The sequence below is a fragment of the Hemiscyllium ocellatum genome, chromosome 26, assembly GCF_020745735.1.
Source record: "Hemiscyllium ocellatum isolate sHemOce1 chromosome 26, sHemOce1.pat.X.cur, whole genome shotgun sequence".
Taxonomy (NCBI): Eukaryota; Metazoa; Chordata; class Chondrichthyes; order Orectolobiformes; family Hemiscylliidae; genus Hemiscyllium; species Hemiscyllium ocellatum.
The window spans coordinates 54,063,109-54,081,278 of record NC_083426.1 but is presented as its reverse complement, the minus strand read 5'-3'; the positions used below and the strand labels follow the sequence as shown (position 1 = coordinate 54,081,278).

At 43.6% G+C, this 18,170-nt stretch overlaps 1 protein-coding gene across 2 annotated transcripts in view; it reads left to right on the top strand.

Annotated features, from left to right (window-relative positions):
* The window catches only part of cacna1sa (calcium channel, voltage-dependent, L type, alpha 1S subunit, a), a 227,286-nt gene that overhangs the window by 113,948 nt on the left and 95,168 nt on the right, over positions 1-18,170 (top strand). For both annotated transcript variants that reach the window (XM_060845641.1, XM_060845640.1), the window contains exons 17-21: positions 6,253-6,385; positions 7,527-7,656; positions 7,807-7,866; positions 12,135-12,241; positions 15,690-15,777. In XM_060845641.1, the coding sequence (XP_060701624.1) occupies positions 6,253-6,385; positions 7,527-7,656; positions 7,807-7,866; positions 12,135-12,241; positions 15,690-15,777 (518 nt within the window). The remainder of the gene's footprint in view (positions 1-6,252; positions 6,386-7,526; positions 7,657-7,806; positions 7,867-12,134; positions 12,242-15,689; positions 15,778-18,170) is intronic.

Sequence of the window (18,170 nt, the reverse complement as noted above, 5' to 3'; positions counted from 1 at the left end):
TCACAGCGCCAGAGACCTGGGTTCAATTCCCACCTTAGGTATCTGTCTGTGTGGAGTTTGCACATTCTCCCCGTGTCTGCGTGGGTTTCCTCCGGGTGCTCCGGTTTCCTCTCACAATCCAAAAATGTGCGGGTTCGGTGAATTGGCCATGCTAAATTGCCCGTAGTGTTAGGTGAAGGGGTATATGTAGGGGAATGGGTCTGGGTGGGTTGTGCTTCGGAGGGTCGGTGTGGACTTGTTGGGCCGAAGGGCCTGTTTCCACACTGTAACTAATCTAATCTAAAATAATCTAATCTAAACTAAACACACAAGAACTACATTTTGATTATTTCGGAAAATGTAGCCTTGAATGGCAGACTGCATACAAGAATACTGTAGGCAGAGAATGCAAATTATGTATCACACACACACACACACACACACACACACACACACACACATGATAGGCAGATAAAGATTATATACTATCTCTTAAACACATAAAGTATGAGCAAATTGAGATTATATATTGTATATTAACTGTATAAACTATTCAGATTTAAATTGTATATAAAATGTATAAAATATAAGCAGATTAAGTTTGTATAATAAATTAAATGTATGTAGGTAGGTGAAGATTATATATTAAATATGTATGCAATGAAAGGCTTTGGTCTCAACGATATTATTTGGAGTAGTAACAAGGGTTGGGGTGGAGACTTATTTTTCATTGGGACGTCATATTGGAGTTGTTCATTGGTGAGGCCTCTGCTGGCATACTGTGTACAGTCCTGATTGCTCTGTTATAGGAAGGACATTGTTAAGCTGGAGAGGATTGAGAAGAGATTTATCAGGATGTTACTGGGAATAGAGGAGAGGCTGGAGAGGCTGAGACCTTTTTCACTGGAGCATAGTAGGTTGAGGGGTGACCTAATAAAGGTTTATAAAATAATGAGGGGTATACATCAGGTGAATGGCAGGTGTAATTTCCCTAGGATGGGGGGCTTCAAGACAAGGGAGCATATTTTAAGGTGACAGGAGAAAGATTTAAAAAAGTCACGAGAGGCAATTTTGTTTACACAGGATGGTTCACATATGGAATGAACTTCCAGAGGAAGAGGTGGATGTGGCTACTGTTACAAAATTTAAAAGACACTTCGATCAGTACATGACCAGAGAAATGTTTGGAGGGATTTGGGCCAAGCATAGGCAGGTGGGACTAGTCTAATTTGGGATTATGATCAGCCTGGTCTGATTGGACCGAAGGGTCTGTTTTCCTGCTGTATGACTCTATGACACTGAACTCCACAACCAGGAGCGTTAGGAATGTGATGAGTTCTATTTACAAACTGTCATCAACTAAAGTGATATGATTGCACCTTCATAAGACCATAAGACATAGGAGCAGAAATTAGGCCATTCAACCCATCGAGCCTGCTCCACCATTCAATCATGGCTGGTAAGTTTCTCAATCCTATTCTCCCACTTTCTCCCCGTAACCCTTGATCTCCAAGACAATCAAGAACCTATCTATCTCCACCTTAAATATACTCAGTGACCTGGCCTCCACAGCGTTGTGTGGAAGTGAATTCCATAGATTCCCCACTCTCTGGCTGAAGAAGTTTCTCCTTATCTCCATTCTAAAACGTCTTCCCTTTACTCTAAGGCTATGCCCTCGGGTTCGAGTATCTCCTACCAGTGGAAACACCTTCCCAACATTCACATTGTCCAGGCCATTCAACTTTCTGTAAGTTTCAAATAGATTCCCGCTCATCCTTCTAAACTCCGAGTATAGTCCCACAGTCCTCAAATGTTAAGCTTTTCATTCCTGGGACCATTCTCGTGAACCTCCTCTGAACCTGCTCCAGGGCCAGTACATCCTTCCTGAGCTATGAGGCCCAAAATTGCACACAATACTCCAAATGAGGTCGGACTAGAGCCTTATATAGCCTCAGATGTACATCTCTGCTTTTATATTCAAGTCCTCTCAAAATAAACACCAACATTGTATTTGCCTTCCTAACTACTGACTCAAGTTTATCTTGAGAGAATCCTGGACTAGAACTCCCCAGTCTCTTTCACTTCAGACTTCTGAATTTTCTCCCCATTTAGAAATAGTCCATGCTTCTGTTCTTCTTATCAGACCTGCATGACCTCACACTTCCCCACATTATACTCCATCCACCACTTCCTTGTCCACTCTCCTAACCTGTCCAAATCCTTCTGCAGCCTCCTCATAACCGCAATGCCACCTGTCCCTCTACTATCTTTGTATCATCTACAAACCTAGTCAGAATGCCCTCAGTTCCTTCATCTAGGTCTTATGTATAAAGTGAAATGTTGTGGTCCCAGCACTGACCCTTGCGGAACACCACTTGTCACCAGCTGCCATCCTGGGAAGGGCCCTTTCATTCCCACTCTCTGCTTTCTGCCAGACAGCCAAACTTCTATCAATGCTAGTACTTTGTCTCTGACACCATGCGCCCATATCTTACTCAGAAGCTTCCTGTGTGGCCGCTTGTCAAAGGCCTTCTTGAAGTCCAGGTAGATAACATCCATTGGCTCTCCTTGGTCTAACCTGCTCATTCCCTCCTCAAAGAATTCTAGCAGATTTGTCAGCATGACATCCCCTTCGTGAAACCAAGCTGACTTTGTTCTATTTTACTATGCACTTCTAAGTCTTCAGAAATCTCATCCTTCACAATGGTTTCCAAAATCTTACTCACCACCAAGGTTAGGCTAATTGATCTGTAATTTTCTGTCTTTTGTCTTACTCCCTTTTTAAACAGGGGTGTCACATTAGCAATTTTCCAGTCCTCTGGAACCCTCCCTGACTCTAGTGATTCCTGAAAGATCACCACTAACGCCTCCACTATCTCTTCAGCTATCTCCCTTCAAACTCTGGTCCAAGGTGATTCATCCACTTTCAGATTGGCCACCATACTCACCTCTGCCCTCTGACTCTCGAAGTTTTGGGATGTTATTCATTTTCTTCACCGTGAAGACTAACACAAAGTAATTATTTAGTTCCTAAGCCATTTCTTGTTCCTCATTGCTATCCCTTCAGCATCATTTTCCAGTGGCCCAATGTCCATTTTTGCCTCTCTTTTGTCCTTTTATATATTTAAAGAAACTCTTACAGTCTTCCTTTATATTACTAGCTAGCTTGCCCTCATATTTAATCTTCTCCTTCCTTATTTATTTTTCAGCTGTTTGAATAACTTTTTGTTGAGCTCCTGATGAATCCAACACTCCAGTTTGTGACTTTTTATTGTGTGTGTGTGTGTGTGTGTGTGTGTGTGTGCGTGCGCGGTGTGTGTGTGAGAGAGAGAGAGACATGGTGCTAGCTGGGAGGAGGTTATCGGGGCAGGACAACGGAAGTGTTTTTTCACTCCGTCTTTATCCTTTAAGAATGTAAAAAGTAGGAACAGCTCATTGAGCCATCCTCACCATTCAGTAGGATCATGGCTGGTCCAAGATTCCTCACGTCCCATTTTCTGTGTTTTCCCCGTAACTGTTGAGTCTCCTTCAGATCAAGAATCTATTTATCTTATCCTTAAATATACACAAGGACTTTGCCTGCACGGCTCTCGGTCACAAGAAGTTCCAAAACTCACAGCCCTCTGACAGAAAGAAATTCCTTCTTGTTTCAGTCTTTATTTTACAAATATTTTTATTGAAAAAAATATTCAGGTTTTTTACAAAATTACAAAACTGGTACAAAATAGTATAACCACTTTACAATATAATAGCAGCAACAAAACAAAAAGAAAAAAAAATCTACTAATCTACTCCACAAAGTACCAAAACACAAAAAAAATTTTAAAACTCTATGAAAAACTACAGTACAGTAAATAACCAATAAATAAATAAACAAACAGTCGAAATAAAATTATACCAAGTTGTAACAAGATAGCTTAAATTACAATCAATAGCATTACAACTCTCATCATAGCTCCCCAACAATGGGAGCAATAGTGAGTAGATTAGATTCCCTACAGTGTGGAAACAGGCCCTTCGGCCCAACAAATCCACACCGACCCTCCGAAGAGTAACCCACCCAGATCCATTCCCTACATTTACCTCTGACTAATGCACCTAACATTATGGGCAATTTAACTTGGCCAATTCACCTGGCCTGCACATCTTTGGATTGTGGGAGGAAACTAGAGCACCCGGAGGAAACCCACGCAAACACAGGGAGAATGTGCAAACTCCACACAGACAGTCACCCGAGGCAGGAATCAAACCTGGGTCCCTGCCACTGTGAGGAAATAGTGCTAACCACTGAGCCACTGTGCTGCTCACAAGTAGACGTGTATTTATATCTGATTCTTCCTCCCAGGGGCCCCAAAACCAACAGGCACCATCCTCACAGCTAGACAAAGGCCCTGGATAATGCAGCCGATACATCTACATCAATATAATTCAAAAACGGCTGCCATGTTTTATAGAATGATTCTGTTTTCTGGTGCACCGTACTCATAAGGAAGTCTAGGGGAATGTGTTCCATAACTATCCGATGCCAGCTCAAGAGTCCTGGGGGGTTTTCCGATACCCAACTCATTGAAATGTTTTTTCTTGCACAGAAAGGAAGAATAATAAACAGTTTCTTCCAATGTACATCCAGGGAGGGAAACATTTGGAGGCACAACGGATCCAACCCAATCCCAGTTCCCAAAACCTTTGCTAAAGCACTTGCTCTGTCATCCCAATACCTGCGGATCTTGTGGCATGTCCATATACAATGAGGAAGGGTACCTTACACTTTGCACTTGGGGCACATTGGGGACGCTCCTGTCTTAGACTTCGCAAACTGTTCTGGTGCCAGGTGGGCCTTATGGAATACCTTCAGTTGAGTAGCCTGAGACCTATTACAAATAGTGATCTTCCTAACATTTTCCCAAATGTCCTCCTATATCTCTGAGGAGATTTCCACCCCTAATTCTTGAGTCCAGGTTTTACATAGTTGTTCCATGTCCTTCGACACATTAGTACCTAGTAAGTGATAGAGAGTGCTAACCGAGGGGGCATCCGCTGACCGGAGCACTCTCCTCTCCATGTCTGATTTGTAAGGATTAAACATCAATGTGGTCTTTTTTTGTATGAAGTTCTATAACTTGAAAATATCAAAAGAGATCCTTACTAGGCAACCTGAACTTCTGAACTGAAAATGTGTTGCTGGAAAAGCGCAGCAGGTCAGGCAGCATCCAAGGAGCAGGAGAATCGACGTTTCGAGCATGAGCCCTTCTTCAGAAATGACTGAAGAGGAGCTCATGCCCGAAACGTCGATTCTCCTGCTCCTTGGATGCTGCCTGACCTGCTGCGCTTTTCCAGCAACACATTTTCAGCTCTGATCTCCAGCATCTGCAGTCCTCACTTTCTCCTCGAAGATTCCAACCTGAACTTCTGACCCAACTGTTCGAAGGACACCATGACCTCACCATCGAATAGGTCTCCCAAACAGGAGATTCCTCTGGACTCCCAAAGCTTAAAGCCAGTGTTTATCAAGCCTGGCTGAAATCCCAACATTCCCACTATAGGAGTGAAAGGGAAGGTTTTTTGTAAATTACTCTCCAAGCTTTGACTGTGTTCAGGACAATTGGACTTTTACAATGACAGTTCTTATCTTGTCCATAAACAACAGGTTAATGAGGGGGCATTTTGCCCGAGAGGTTTCGATATCTAACCAGGTTGATCGCGGATCACGGGAGGCACAGTCAACCACACGGGATAACAAGGGACTCACCTTGTTTCAGTCTTAAATTGGTGCCCCTTTATTCTGAGACTATTCCCCCTGGTCCTAGCCTCTCCCATGAGGGGAAACGTCCTCTCTCAGCATTTACCCTGTCAAGCCCCTTAAGGAACCTTTATGTTTCAATGAGATCATCTCTTACTCTTCTCTACTCCAATGAGTAGAATCCCAATCTGTTTAATCTTTGATCATAAGGTAATCTCTCCATACAAGGAATTGTCCTAGTGTACCTTCTCTGAACTGTCTCCAATGAAATTATATCTTTACTTAAATAAGGGACTAAAACAGCTCACAGTATTCCAGTTCACCAGCACCTTGTACAGTTGCAGTAAGATTTCCCTACTCTTAGACTCCAACCCCATTGAAATAAGGGCTAACATTCCGTGAGCCTTCCTGATTCCCTGCTGCAGCTGGGTGCTAGCTGCATGTGTTTCTTGCACAAGATCCTCAAGTCCCGTCGTGTTGCCGTTTTCTGCAGTTTTTCTCCATTTAAATAATACTTTGTGTGTTTTCTGCAGGTGATGATGAGGAAGAGGAGCCCGAGTTCCCCCTGAGCCCCCGTCCTCGTCCTCTTGCTGAACTCCAGCTGAAAGAGAAGGCCGTCCCCATGCCCAATGCCAGCTCCTTCTTCATCTTCAGCCCGACAAACAAGTAGGTGAAGTTTGGTGGAATGGGGTAGTGCACCCAGCTCTCTTGTGTGCTGTGACATTGTCTCTATGTTTCTTAGAGGACAGGTAGAGGTCAGAAAGCCAGCCCTATAATTGTAAGCATTTGTGATGCAGAACGACAGCATTCTGTTCCACCTGACATCTTCAAAGGTGAAGCTCTACAGCTGCCTCCCCTTTTGCTGTTCTGAAGGTGCTGTCCCTTTGGGCTTTGTGCCACCACTGTTGATGTTATACATTAATGATCCAGATGAAGGAACTGTGGGTATTGATCCGAAGTTTTCAGATGACACAAAGATACAGCGAATGTTGAGGAAGTGGGGAGGCTGCATCAGGACTGGGCATGCTAGGAGAGTAGGTCTAGAATTACCATATGGAATTCATTGTGGGAAAATGTGAGGTTGTGCACCTTGGTAGGAAAACTAGAAGTGTAGACTATTTTCTAAATGAGGAAGGCTTCAGAAATTTGAAGCACTAAGGAACTTGGGAGTCTTAGTTCAGGATTCTCTTACACATAACATGCAGGTTCACTTGGCAGTTAGGGAGACAAATGCAATGTTAACATTCATTTCAAGAGGGCTAGAAAACAAGAGCTGAGATGTAGTGCTGAGTCTGTATAAGAGTCTGATTTAGACTGCACTTGGAATGTCATGAACAGTTTAGGGCCATATATTTAAGAAAGGATGTGCTGGTGTTTGAGGGGGTCTGGAGAATGATCCCAGGGATGAAGGGCTTGTCAAACAAGGAGAAGCTGGAGTTGAGGAGACTCGGACCTGAGGGCACAGCCTCAGAGTGAAGGGATGACCTTTTAGAATTGAGATGAGGAGGTATGTCTTCAGCCAGAGGTTGACGAATCTGTGGAACTCATTGCTGCAGAAGGCTGTGGAGGCCAAGTCATTGAGTGTATTTAAGACAAAGATAGATAGGTTCTTGACTAGTAAGGAGTTCAAGGGTTACAGGGAGACGGCAGAAGAATGGGGTTGAGAAACATGTCAGCTGTAATTGAATGCTAGAGCAGAACCAATGGACTGAATGGCCTCATTCTGCTCCGATATCAAATGGTCTGTGGACTGTGGTCTCACAGACTTACCCTTGTTCATGGATTGCTCCTGTTCTGTCTTTTCCAGACTACGCAAGTTGTGCCACAGGATCATAAATGCAACCACCTTTACAAACTTCATCCTTCTCTTTATTCTGTTGAGTAGTATCTCATTGGCTGCAGAAGACCCCATCCGAACAGATTCCTTCCGTAACCAGGTAGACTGTTACTGTGCTCTGGGCTGTGGGGACATGGTCCTCCTCTCTAATCTCTTGCTGTTGTGCTTAGACTTTGTGCGGTGTACCTTTCGTTTTCAACATTTTAACATTTTCTGATTAGTTACCTGAAGATTTGTATTTACTTTCCAGGTCCTTGCCTATTTTGATATCGCTTTTACAGCCATTTTCACCATGGAGATTATTCTGAAGGTAATGCTTTATGTAATGTGATATCACTCATGCTCCTGTTTCACTGCCCTTCTCACTCGGTCTTCCGTCTGTGTCCGCCCCTTCCCCGCTCTGTGTCCGCTCCTCACTCTCCCTGTGTTCACTCCCCCCCACTCCCTCTATGCGCACCCCCCACTCTCTCTGTGTCCACACCCCCCCCACTCTCACTGTGTGCACATCCCCCCACTCTCCCTGTGTCCACACCCCCCCCACTCTCTCTGTGTCCACACCCCCCCACTCTCGCTGTGTGCACATCCCCCCACTCTCCCTGTGTCCATACCCACCCACTCTCTCTGTGTCCACACCCTCCCCGCTCTCACTGTGTGCACATCCCCCCACTCTCCCTGTGTCCACACCCCCCCCACTCTCTCTGTGTCCACACCCCCCCACTCTCGCTGTGTGCACATCCCCCCACTCTCCCTGTGTCCACACCCACCCACTCTCTTTGTGTCCACACCCCCCACTCTCTCTGTGTCCACACCCTCCCACTCCCGCTATGTGCACCCCCCACTCTCTCTATATCCACACACCCCCCACTCCCGCTGTGTGCACATCCCCCCACTCTCTGTGTCTACACCCCCACTCTCTCTGTGTCCACACCTTCCCACTCCCTCTATGTGCACCCCCCTCTCTCTATGTCCATACCCCCCCCACTCTCTCTGTGTCCACACCCCCCCCACTCTCTGTGTCCACACCCCCCCACTCTCTCTGTGTCCACACCCCCCCCCCACTCTCACTGTGTGCACATCTCCCCACTCCCTCTATGTCCACACCCCCCCACTCTCTCTGTGTCCACACCCCCCACTCTCTCTGTGTCCACCCCTCACTCCCACTGTGTCCTCCCCTCACTCTCTCTGTGTCCACACCCTCCCACTCTCTCTGTGTCCAAACCCCAGTCACCCCACTAAATCAAAGAGTAGAATCAGGCCAAAGAGAAATATATTCATTCAGAAAATGATAACCATAATGTGTAATAGGAGGGATATAGGCTATGAATCTAAGAGTCTATTAACAGATACAATTAAAGTTTACAAAGAAACTAAAAGGATAAAATTTAATTCTCTGTCATAACTAAAACACTGGATGAACAACAAGTGCAGGTAGAAATGAAATAGCTGTGATCTAGTGACCATTACAGGGACCTGGCTGCACGGTGACATGAATTAAAACCGGAACCTTGAAGATCACAGGACATTTTGGAATCACAGGAAATAAAGAAAATTAGAGGGTGACTCAGTTAATCCATGGTGTTAGCCCAACACAGAGGGCAGATAGTTTAGGTAGGAATTATAAATTATAAGTCTCTTGTGGGAGTTGTGTAGGCCACCTAACAGTTAAGCACAGAGCATGGCATATAAAGGAAGAAATAATGAGAGCTTTCCAGAAAGCCATGGTGATAATTGTGGGAAATTATAATCCACACATCGACTGGAAAAGCCAGATGGGCAACAGTAGCTTAGATGAGCTCATAGAATGTTTTCAATAATTTCTTAAAACAGCATGTTCAGGAGCTAACCAGGGAACAACCTATACCATAACTGGTACCAAAACAGAGACTGCTGGAAAAGCTCAGCAAATCTGGCAGCATCTGTGAAGAAAAATCAGAGTTAACGAATGACCCTTCCTCAGCACTGATGGTAGCGAGGAAAATGTCTGTTTATATGCAGAAGGTAAGGTGGGGGAAGGGGGTAAGGAGTAAACAGTAGATGGGGATAGAGTTCAAAGAGAGAGAAGACAATTGGACAAAGAATAACGATCCTGCTTAGATGGTAACTAGCTATTAACAGGGACCATCGGTGGCTAACGGTGGGTTACGTGTAATAGCAGACTGTGATAACAAGGCCTGGTGCGTGGGTGTTAGGGTGAGGAATGGGAGAGCTCAATTTCTAAAGTAGTTGAACTTAATAATGAGTCCAGAAGACCGCAGGGTCCCCAAATGGAAAATGAGGTACTATTCTTCCAGCTTGCACTGAGCTGTGTTGGAGCACTGCAGCAAGCCTGAGACAGATGTTGGCCAGGGAACTGGGTGGGGTGTTAAAGTGGCAAGCAACTGGAAACTCAGGGTCTATTTTGCGGACAGAACACAAGGGTTCTGTGAAGCAGTCACCCAGTCTATGCTTCCTTTTCCCATTGTAGGGGAGATCCCATTGTGAGCAGCAAGTGTAAGAGACTAGAGTGTGTGAAGTACAGGTAAATCGCTCCTTCATTTGGAAATGTGTGTTTGGGCCTTTGGACACTGAAAAGTGGGAAGGTAAACAGGCAGGTATTACACCTTTGGCAGTTGCAGCGGAAGGTGCCTAGGAGGGGGCATTGTTGGGAGTGAAGGAAGAGTGGGTCAGAGGGTCCTGGAGGGAACAGTCCCTGAGAAGGCTGACAAGGTAGAGGATGTGTTTGGTGGTGGCATCACAATGGAGAAGGTGGAAATGACAGCTAATGATCCTATGGATGGGGATACTGGTGAGATGGTAGGTAAGGACAAGGAGCACCCTATCACTATTGCAGTAGGGAATAGATGGGGTGAGGACCAATGTGCAGGACATGGATCAGACCTGGTTGAGGGCTCTGTCAACCATGATATGGTGGAATCCTTGATTGAGGAAGAAGGTGAACATTTCAGAACCTCTCTTGCTGAAGTTGGCATCATTGGAACAGATGCGACTGAGATGGAGGAACTGGGAGAATGGAATAGAATCTTTCCAGGAAGCAGGGTCTGAAGGTGTTTAGTGAAGGTAACTGTGGCAGTCAGTGGGTCTGTAGTGGATATTGGTGGCCAGCCTATCCCTAGAAATGGAAAATTGAGGTATCTGTTTTGAAGGAGGGAAGGGAAGAGTCAGAGAAGGGCCAGGTGAAAGCGAGGGTGAAGTGGAAATTGGAATTATTAATGATCTCATTGTGAAGGTTCCCCAAGTGGTAGTGACCATAATATGACTGAATTTTGTGTTCACTTTGAGGGAGAAAGTGCTCAAGACTATTTTTAAAAGTATAAATAAGGGGTCAGTTATGAGGATATGAAAGCAGAACTGGCTAAAGTTCATTGGCAAATTCCATCAAATGACAGGACAGGACGTTGGAGATGCAGTAGCAGACACTTAAGGGGAATTTCAGAATAAACAGAACAGATATATTACAATGGGTAAGAAAAAACATCCAAGGAGTGGACCCTCTATCTGTTGTTAATTATAAATGTTAGAAGTAGTATCAAACAAAAAGAAAAAACTACACAAAGACAGAAGATTAGGCAGAACATTAAAAAATACTAAATTGACCAAAAAATTAATAAAGGGGAAAATTAGAGTTTGAAAGAAAGTAAGACATATGTATAAAAACAGATCACAAATGTTTTTGCATTGTCCTTGGTATCCCACATGAGCTTTCTCTCTTACCACTTTATCCTGTTTCTTTTATTTGTTTATGGGATGTTGGTGTCACTGACAAAGCCACCGGTTATTCCCACAACCACATTGCTGTGGTCCGAGAGTCACATGTATGCCAGAGCAGGTAAGGATGGGAGATTTTCTTCCAAAAAGGACATTGGTGAGCCAGCCAAACTTATCCTGCCCCTTCAAAGATCTGGAGACAGATAGCCTAGATACCCAGTTCATAAACTCTCCTTACGATTGCTGTGACTTCTTATATTATCTTATCCTTGATAATTCCTTCAGGGATAGTGGAAAAGAACTGGAGAAGCTGGAGTGGAGAGACTTTGAAGTGATGGTCAAACTGGGCTGGGAGGTTTTCTACACATGTTCTGATAAAATAAACACTGAAAAGGTGTTTATCCCTCTGACAGAACATCAATAGCTAGATTCTAAAATCATTGGAAAAGGAACAAAAAGGTGGATATGAATTTTGTTCATGAAAACTCAAATTGATAGACGGATGAAAGCTGAGAGCACAAATGTTTAAAAGAGAGCTGTCAAGCACTGGAGTTAATCAACTAAGAGAATACAGACAAGTCACATGATAGGATGGTTATCATTTCAATGGATCAGCACAGACATGAAGCATTGGGTGACCTCATCCTGCCCTATGAGTTCCTACTGGTCTCTGACAGTTTTCAAAATAATCAAAAGTTCCTGAAAAATGTAATTATCTTGATAACTGTTTTTAATTCTGTCTTTCGTGTAGTTTTTCCCCTCTCTATTGTCATCTCCATATCTCAGACACCTCTCTCTTTCTCACTGTCTATTGCTCTTTGCTCTTTATCTCTCTCTCTCTTTCCTTCTTTCTCTACCTCCCAACCCCAACAGATGACAGCGTATGGTGCCTTCCTACATAAAGGCTCCTTTTGTCGGAATTACTTCAATATCCTGGACTTGTTGGTGGTCAGTGTCTCCCTCATCTCCTTTGGAATTCAGTGAGTGTCTTGTTTAATGTCAGCTTGTTTTGGTAGAATCCTTGATTCAGCCATTCAGCCCCACCATGCTTCTGCCCACTATTATGGAGAGCTAACTGATTTGCCCCTGGCTTCCCCCCTGCTACATTGCACATTGACCCCTTTCAGTCATTTATCCGATATCATTGTGGAACCAGTGTTCTTATCTTTCCAGGCTTTGCATTCCAGATCATGTCACTGAATTTGAGTTTGAATTAGAATCCCTACAGTGTGGAAACAGGCCATTTGGCCCAACAAGTCCACACCGACTCTCATCCAGACCCATTCCCCTACACCTATTACTCTACATTTCCCATGGCTAATCCACCTAGCCTGTATATCCATGAACACTATGGGCAATTCAGCATGGCCAATTCACCTAACCCGCACATCTTGGACTGGGAGAGGAAACCCACGCAGACACAGGGAGAATGCGCAAACTCCACAAATACTATCAGTTGCCTGAGGTTGGACTTGAACCTGGGTCTCTGGCACTGTGAGGCAGCAGTGCCGCCCTCTCACTGCTTGAGACAATTTCTGCTCATCACCTCTGCTGTTCTGACAGTGACTTTAAACCTGTGTCTATGTTTACCAAACATACAGTCACGTTTAGCTTGTTCTAACATCCTATATTATAGCCATTCATCATTTTGAACTCTGCCATTAAACCGTATCCTTCTCTGCTCTCAGGAGAAGAAGCTCAGCTTCTCTCTTTCTCCATTGAACTGAAGTTGCTCATTCCTTCTACCTTTCTGGGGAATCGCTTCAGGTCAGAATTGAACACATTACTCCAACTGAGGGATGGTTAATTATTTCTAAAGAATGAAGATAACTTCTTTGCTTTTATATTCCACACCTGTATTAATAAGGACACAATGCCAAATGCCAATTTTTAAATAGACTTTTCAACTTGTCCTGCCCCTTCAGAAATTAGCCAATCTCGGATCCCCCTCTGCAGTTGTGCTGTTGCCTTTATACTGTCCCTTCTATCAAACTGTTTCATTTTGTAATCGCTGTTAAAATTCACTCACCACGTGTCTGCCTATTTATGCTCGGTCTGACTGTATCTTCCTGATCCTTGTCACTGACCTTTACTTGGTTTACAATATTCCACGTTTCATGTTGCAATTTTTATAATTTTTCGATTTTATATTTTTGAAAGTGTGAGTGATGAAGACTGGTTCAGTCCAGCTGGCTCATCCTGGAGTGAATGCTCTACACCACCTTCCTGCCACCTTAGTTAATCCAGTGGGTATGAGGTCAATATAACAAAATCTTCGAGAATAGTATTACACCACCTGGTAAAACATGCTATTCTAGATTCCATTCTATTGCCCAGTATAATAAGTTCTTCAGCATCACTGTTCTATCATCGCTGATGGGGTAGCATTGCTAATAAGAGATTAAATGAGAGCAATTGTTGAGGCTTGGATGATGTAGAGCCCATTTAGGTGAAGGTAAAGAACAACAAGGGAAAGAAGACACTGGTAGGAGTGATGTACAGGTATAGACCCACAAACATTAGCCACACTGTAAGGAAAACTATAAATCAACAAATAATAGGAGTATGTTAGAATAAGAGAGCAGTAATGGTGACACAGTGGCTCAGTGGTTAGCACTGTTGCCTCATGGTGCCAACAAGCCAGGTTCAATTCCAACGCTTTGGTGTCTGGCTGTGTGGAGTTTTCACATTTTCCTTGTGTCTACATGGGTTTCTTCTGAGTGATCAGGTTTTCTGCCACAGTCCAAAGATGTGCAGGTTAGGTGGATTGGCCATGGGAAATGCACGGTTAGAGGGATAGGATAGGGAATGGGTCTGGGTAGGATGCTCGTCGGAGGGTTGGTGTGGATTGAATGGGACAAATGGCCTGTTTCCACACCGTAGGGTTTCTATGATTCTAAGAATACTTGTGTATGACTTTAATCTTTGTGTTGATTGGGTCAGTCAAGTTGGAAAGAGTAGCTACAACAACAAATTCATCAAGAGCAATAAGGATAGTATCCTATAGTAATGTGCCATGGAGCCAGCCAGTGAGCAGGCTATCCTGGATCTAGTACTGAGCAATGAGGCACATTTAATAAGTGACCTCAGAATAAAAGATTCCCTCACATGTAATGATCATAACATGGTAGAATTTCATATTCAATTCGAGACTGAGAAACTTGGATCGGAAATAACTGGGTTTAAATTAAATAAAGAGAAAGGCAATGAAATGCAGATAGACTTAGCTAAAGTAGACTGGGCAGATGGATTAACAGGAAGAACAGTCAACAAACAGTGGTAGCCATTTAAAGAGGTAATTCACGACTTTGAGAAAAAAATACTTCCTAGCCAGGAGGAAAGATTTTCAGAGAGTGATAAACCAACCGTGGCTAACCAAGGAAGTTAAGGAGAGTATTAGGTGAATGGGAAAGGATATAAGGAGGCAAAAGACAGTGATAGCCCGGAATTATAGAATCCCTATAGTGTGGAAGCAGACCATTCAGCACATTGAGTCCACATCAACCCCCTGAGGACATCCCAGCTCTGTGATCCAGAACCATTCTTTGACGTAAATGGCAACTTATTGTTTAACGTAACATTCTCGTATCCAATTTTAAATGAATTGAGCTTTTCCATATGTGTTACCACATCATGTAACATCCTATTCGGATTAATTGTAACACCATATAGGTAAAAACAATGACTGCAGATGCTGGAAACCAGAGTCTAGATTAGAGTGGTGCTGGAAAAGGAGCAGGAAAATGGATGTTTCAGACAAAAGCCCTTCATCACGAATGCAGGCAGAGAGCCTGAAGGGTGGAGAGATAAATGAGAGGAGGGTGGGGTGGAGAGAAAGTAGCATAGAGTTTCAGGACATGGTTGAAGAGCTTCAGGGCAGAGGAAATGACCTGGGAATTGCAGTTGGAGAGGGACTCCCTGACCTCAGATGCTGTTTGAACTGCTGTAACACACATAGAACAATGTAGTTAAAGCAAAGGATTGTGGGGGCTGGACATTAATTCTGAAGAAGAGCAATATTGGACTCAAAACATGAACCCTATTTCTGTCTCCACAGATGCTGTCAGACCTGCTGGAATTTTCTTGCACAATATACTATTTGAGATAGTTTTACATCATTTCACAACTATTGATTTGCCTAATTACTTGCTTCTAGTAAGAGATTCTAAATGAATGACAACTTCCTCAGGAATTGCATGACTGCGAGTTTACAGAGACAGTGTATGTTCTAGAGATTGACTGGGATTGAGACTTATTGAGTCCTTGTATCCAGGCTGACAGCTTTAGTGGGATTTTTTTATTTGAGTGAGAAGGTGAGTGAGTGAGAAGGTGTGTGAGTAGGTGAAGGAGTCAGTGAGTGAGACCATACATGAGCTCCTCCTGCAATGTGTTCAGTTAAGGAGCTCAGCACATACCTTTCTTTTCTAGATCAAGTGCTATCTCTGTGGTAAAGATCCTTCGAGTCCTCCGAGTGCTCAGACCTTTGAGAGCTATTAACAGAGCCAAGGGATTAAAGGTGAGCCAAGATGTGAACAATGTGTCTTTGTGACTGCAACTGTATAAGTATATGTGTGTGTGAGTCACTGTGTATATGTGAATTTATGGTGTATGTGTACATCTATGTGGATGTTTGAGAACAGGCATGTGTGTGTATGTGTGTTAAGCATATGTGGACACACCTATGTATGAGTATATGTTAAAATGCATCCCTCACAACATGTTTAGGTATGCATGCATGTTTGAGTCTGTGTATGCACATCAACATAGATGTTTGTGTTTGGTAAGGTATCAGTACAAATGTATATGAATCTGATCATTGTGTGTGACTACACCTCAGTACACATGCATTAGTATGTCAAAGAACTGTATGCACTTTTGTCTGTATAATGTGCATGCAGGTATATATGTAGGCCTGTATATATGTGTGCATGTTAATTTGTGTATATGTGTGTATGCATGTATGTGTATATGTGAGCATATTAATCAGGCTGTGCATGTATAGATCTATGTGAATGTGTGTGTGCACGTACATCTGTGTTTGCATGTATGTGTATATGTGCACATGTATTTGTGTGTATGTATGTCTGTGTGTCCATATATATGTACATGAATGCGTGCATATTTATAGATGTGTATGTATATATGTGTATTTGCAACAGTTTATTTTATGCATGCACCAGGGCCAATAATAAAGCTTGTTTTAAGTTGTAAGTTTTCTTAATAATCTCGTCTGTTAACTAAGTTTAAAACAGCGATTAACTGAAGGTTTGAGACCCATTTGTGCTGCTGCAGTCAAATAGACATGGGATCAGATCCATTGACATTTTGGACTGAATCTCCTTTAGTTTAACAACAACTGGAGTTTGCATTTATAAAATGGCCTTCATGCAGCAAAATATCCCTCGGCCTTCCTTCAAAAGACTCACATAGGGATATATTAGGAGAAGTTCCCAAGGCTTTGTGAAAGAGATGGGTTTTGAAGATTGTATTAAATCAAGTAAAGGGTTGGAGGTGTGGAATTTGGAGTTTACAGCTCAGGCAGTTGAAGGCATGGTCACCAGAGTTGGAATGATTAAAATCGGGGAGGCTCAAGAGGCCAGAAATGATGAGTGGAGAAATATGAGGGGTGTAGAGCTGGAGGTTTCAGAGCTAGGAACAGGAGGAGCACTAGAAGGATTTGAAAACAAGGATGAAAATTTTAAAGCTGAGGAATTGCTGAAAGTCAGTGAGCTCAGGGTGCTGAGTGTTTGTTAGAGACACAGGTAGCAGAGTTTGGGATGAGCTGACTTTTGTTATCTTCAGAAGTGGTTGGCTGACTGGTCCAGCTGCCTATGGGAATGAATGATCCTGGATGCAATAATTATGTGACAAGCGTTTCAAGGGCAGATTAGTTGAGGCAGGGGCAGAGTTCAACAATGCCAAGGAGTGGGGGAGTGGGTGGTTTTGCTGAGAAAGTGAATTTGTGATTTGGAGCTCCTGTCAGGTTAAGGAGGATGATGAGGTTGTAAACTTCAACTTCAAACTGACCAGGGAGAGGGAGCAGATGTCATAGAAGGGACCAAAGACAATGGCCCATTGAAAGCAGAGATGAGACTAAAATCTTTCTCTCAGAGAGTTGTGAGTCTTTGGATCTTTCTTTCTGAAAAGACGTTGGAAGCAGAGTCCTTGCATATTTTGAATACAGGGGTAGATAGATCTTGTTAAGTAACAGGGTGAAAGGTTATCAGGGAGATATGGGATTGCAGATTTGAGGCCATAATCAGCTCAATCCTGGTCTTCCTGAATGACAGAACAGGCTCAATGGCTGATTCCAGCTCCTTGTTCTTTCGGGAAGTCGAACCTTCTGATGGGTATCAGGAATCCTCTGAAAAATTCCCCAGCTGCTGAGTTTCCAGCTGTCTATCTTCTTTTACGAAGTCACTGATTGAGCTAGCTCTGAATGCGCTTGTGATCCCCTGCCCTCCTGTTTAAAGCTATGTATAAAAAGATTTGTACTTGTTGTCAGAACACGCTGCAAGTTGTGTGGTTCATAACATTCTGTACCCACCCAGTTTCCCTGTGCCCTTCTCCCACCCCCTTAGCCCACAATCATCCTTCCATTCATTCTCCTGTGCACACCCCTAGTATCTTTCATCCAATGTACCATCCCTTACGGGTGGCACGGTGGCACAGTGGTTAGCACTGCTGCCTCACTGCACCAGAAACCTGAGTTCAATTCCCGCCTCAGCCAACTGCTGTATGGAGTTTGCACATTCTCCCCGTGTCTGCGTGGGTTTCCTCCGGGTGCTCCGGTTTCCTCCCACAGTCTAAAGTTGTGCAGGTCAGGTGAACTGGCCATGCTAAATTGCCCGTAGTGTTAGGCAAAGTGGTAAATGTAGGGGAATGTCTGGGTGGGTTGCACTTCGGCGG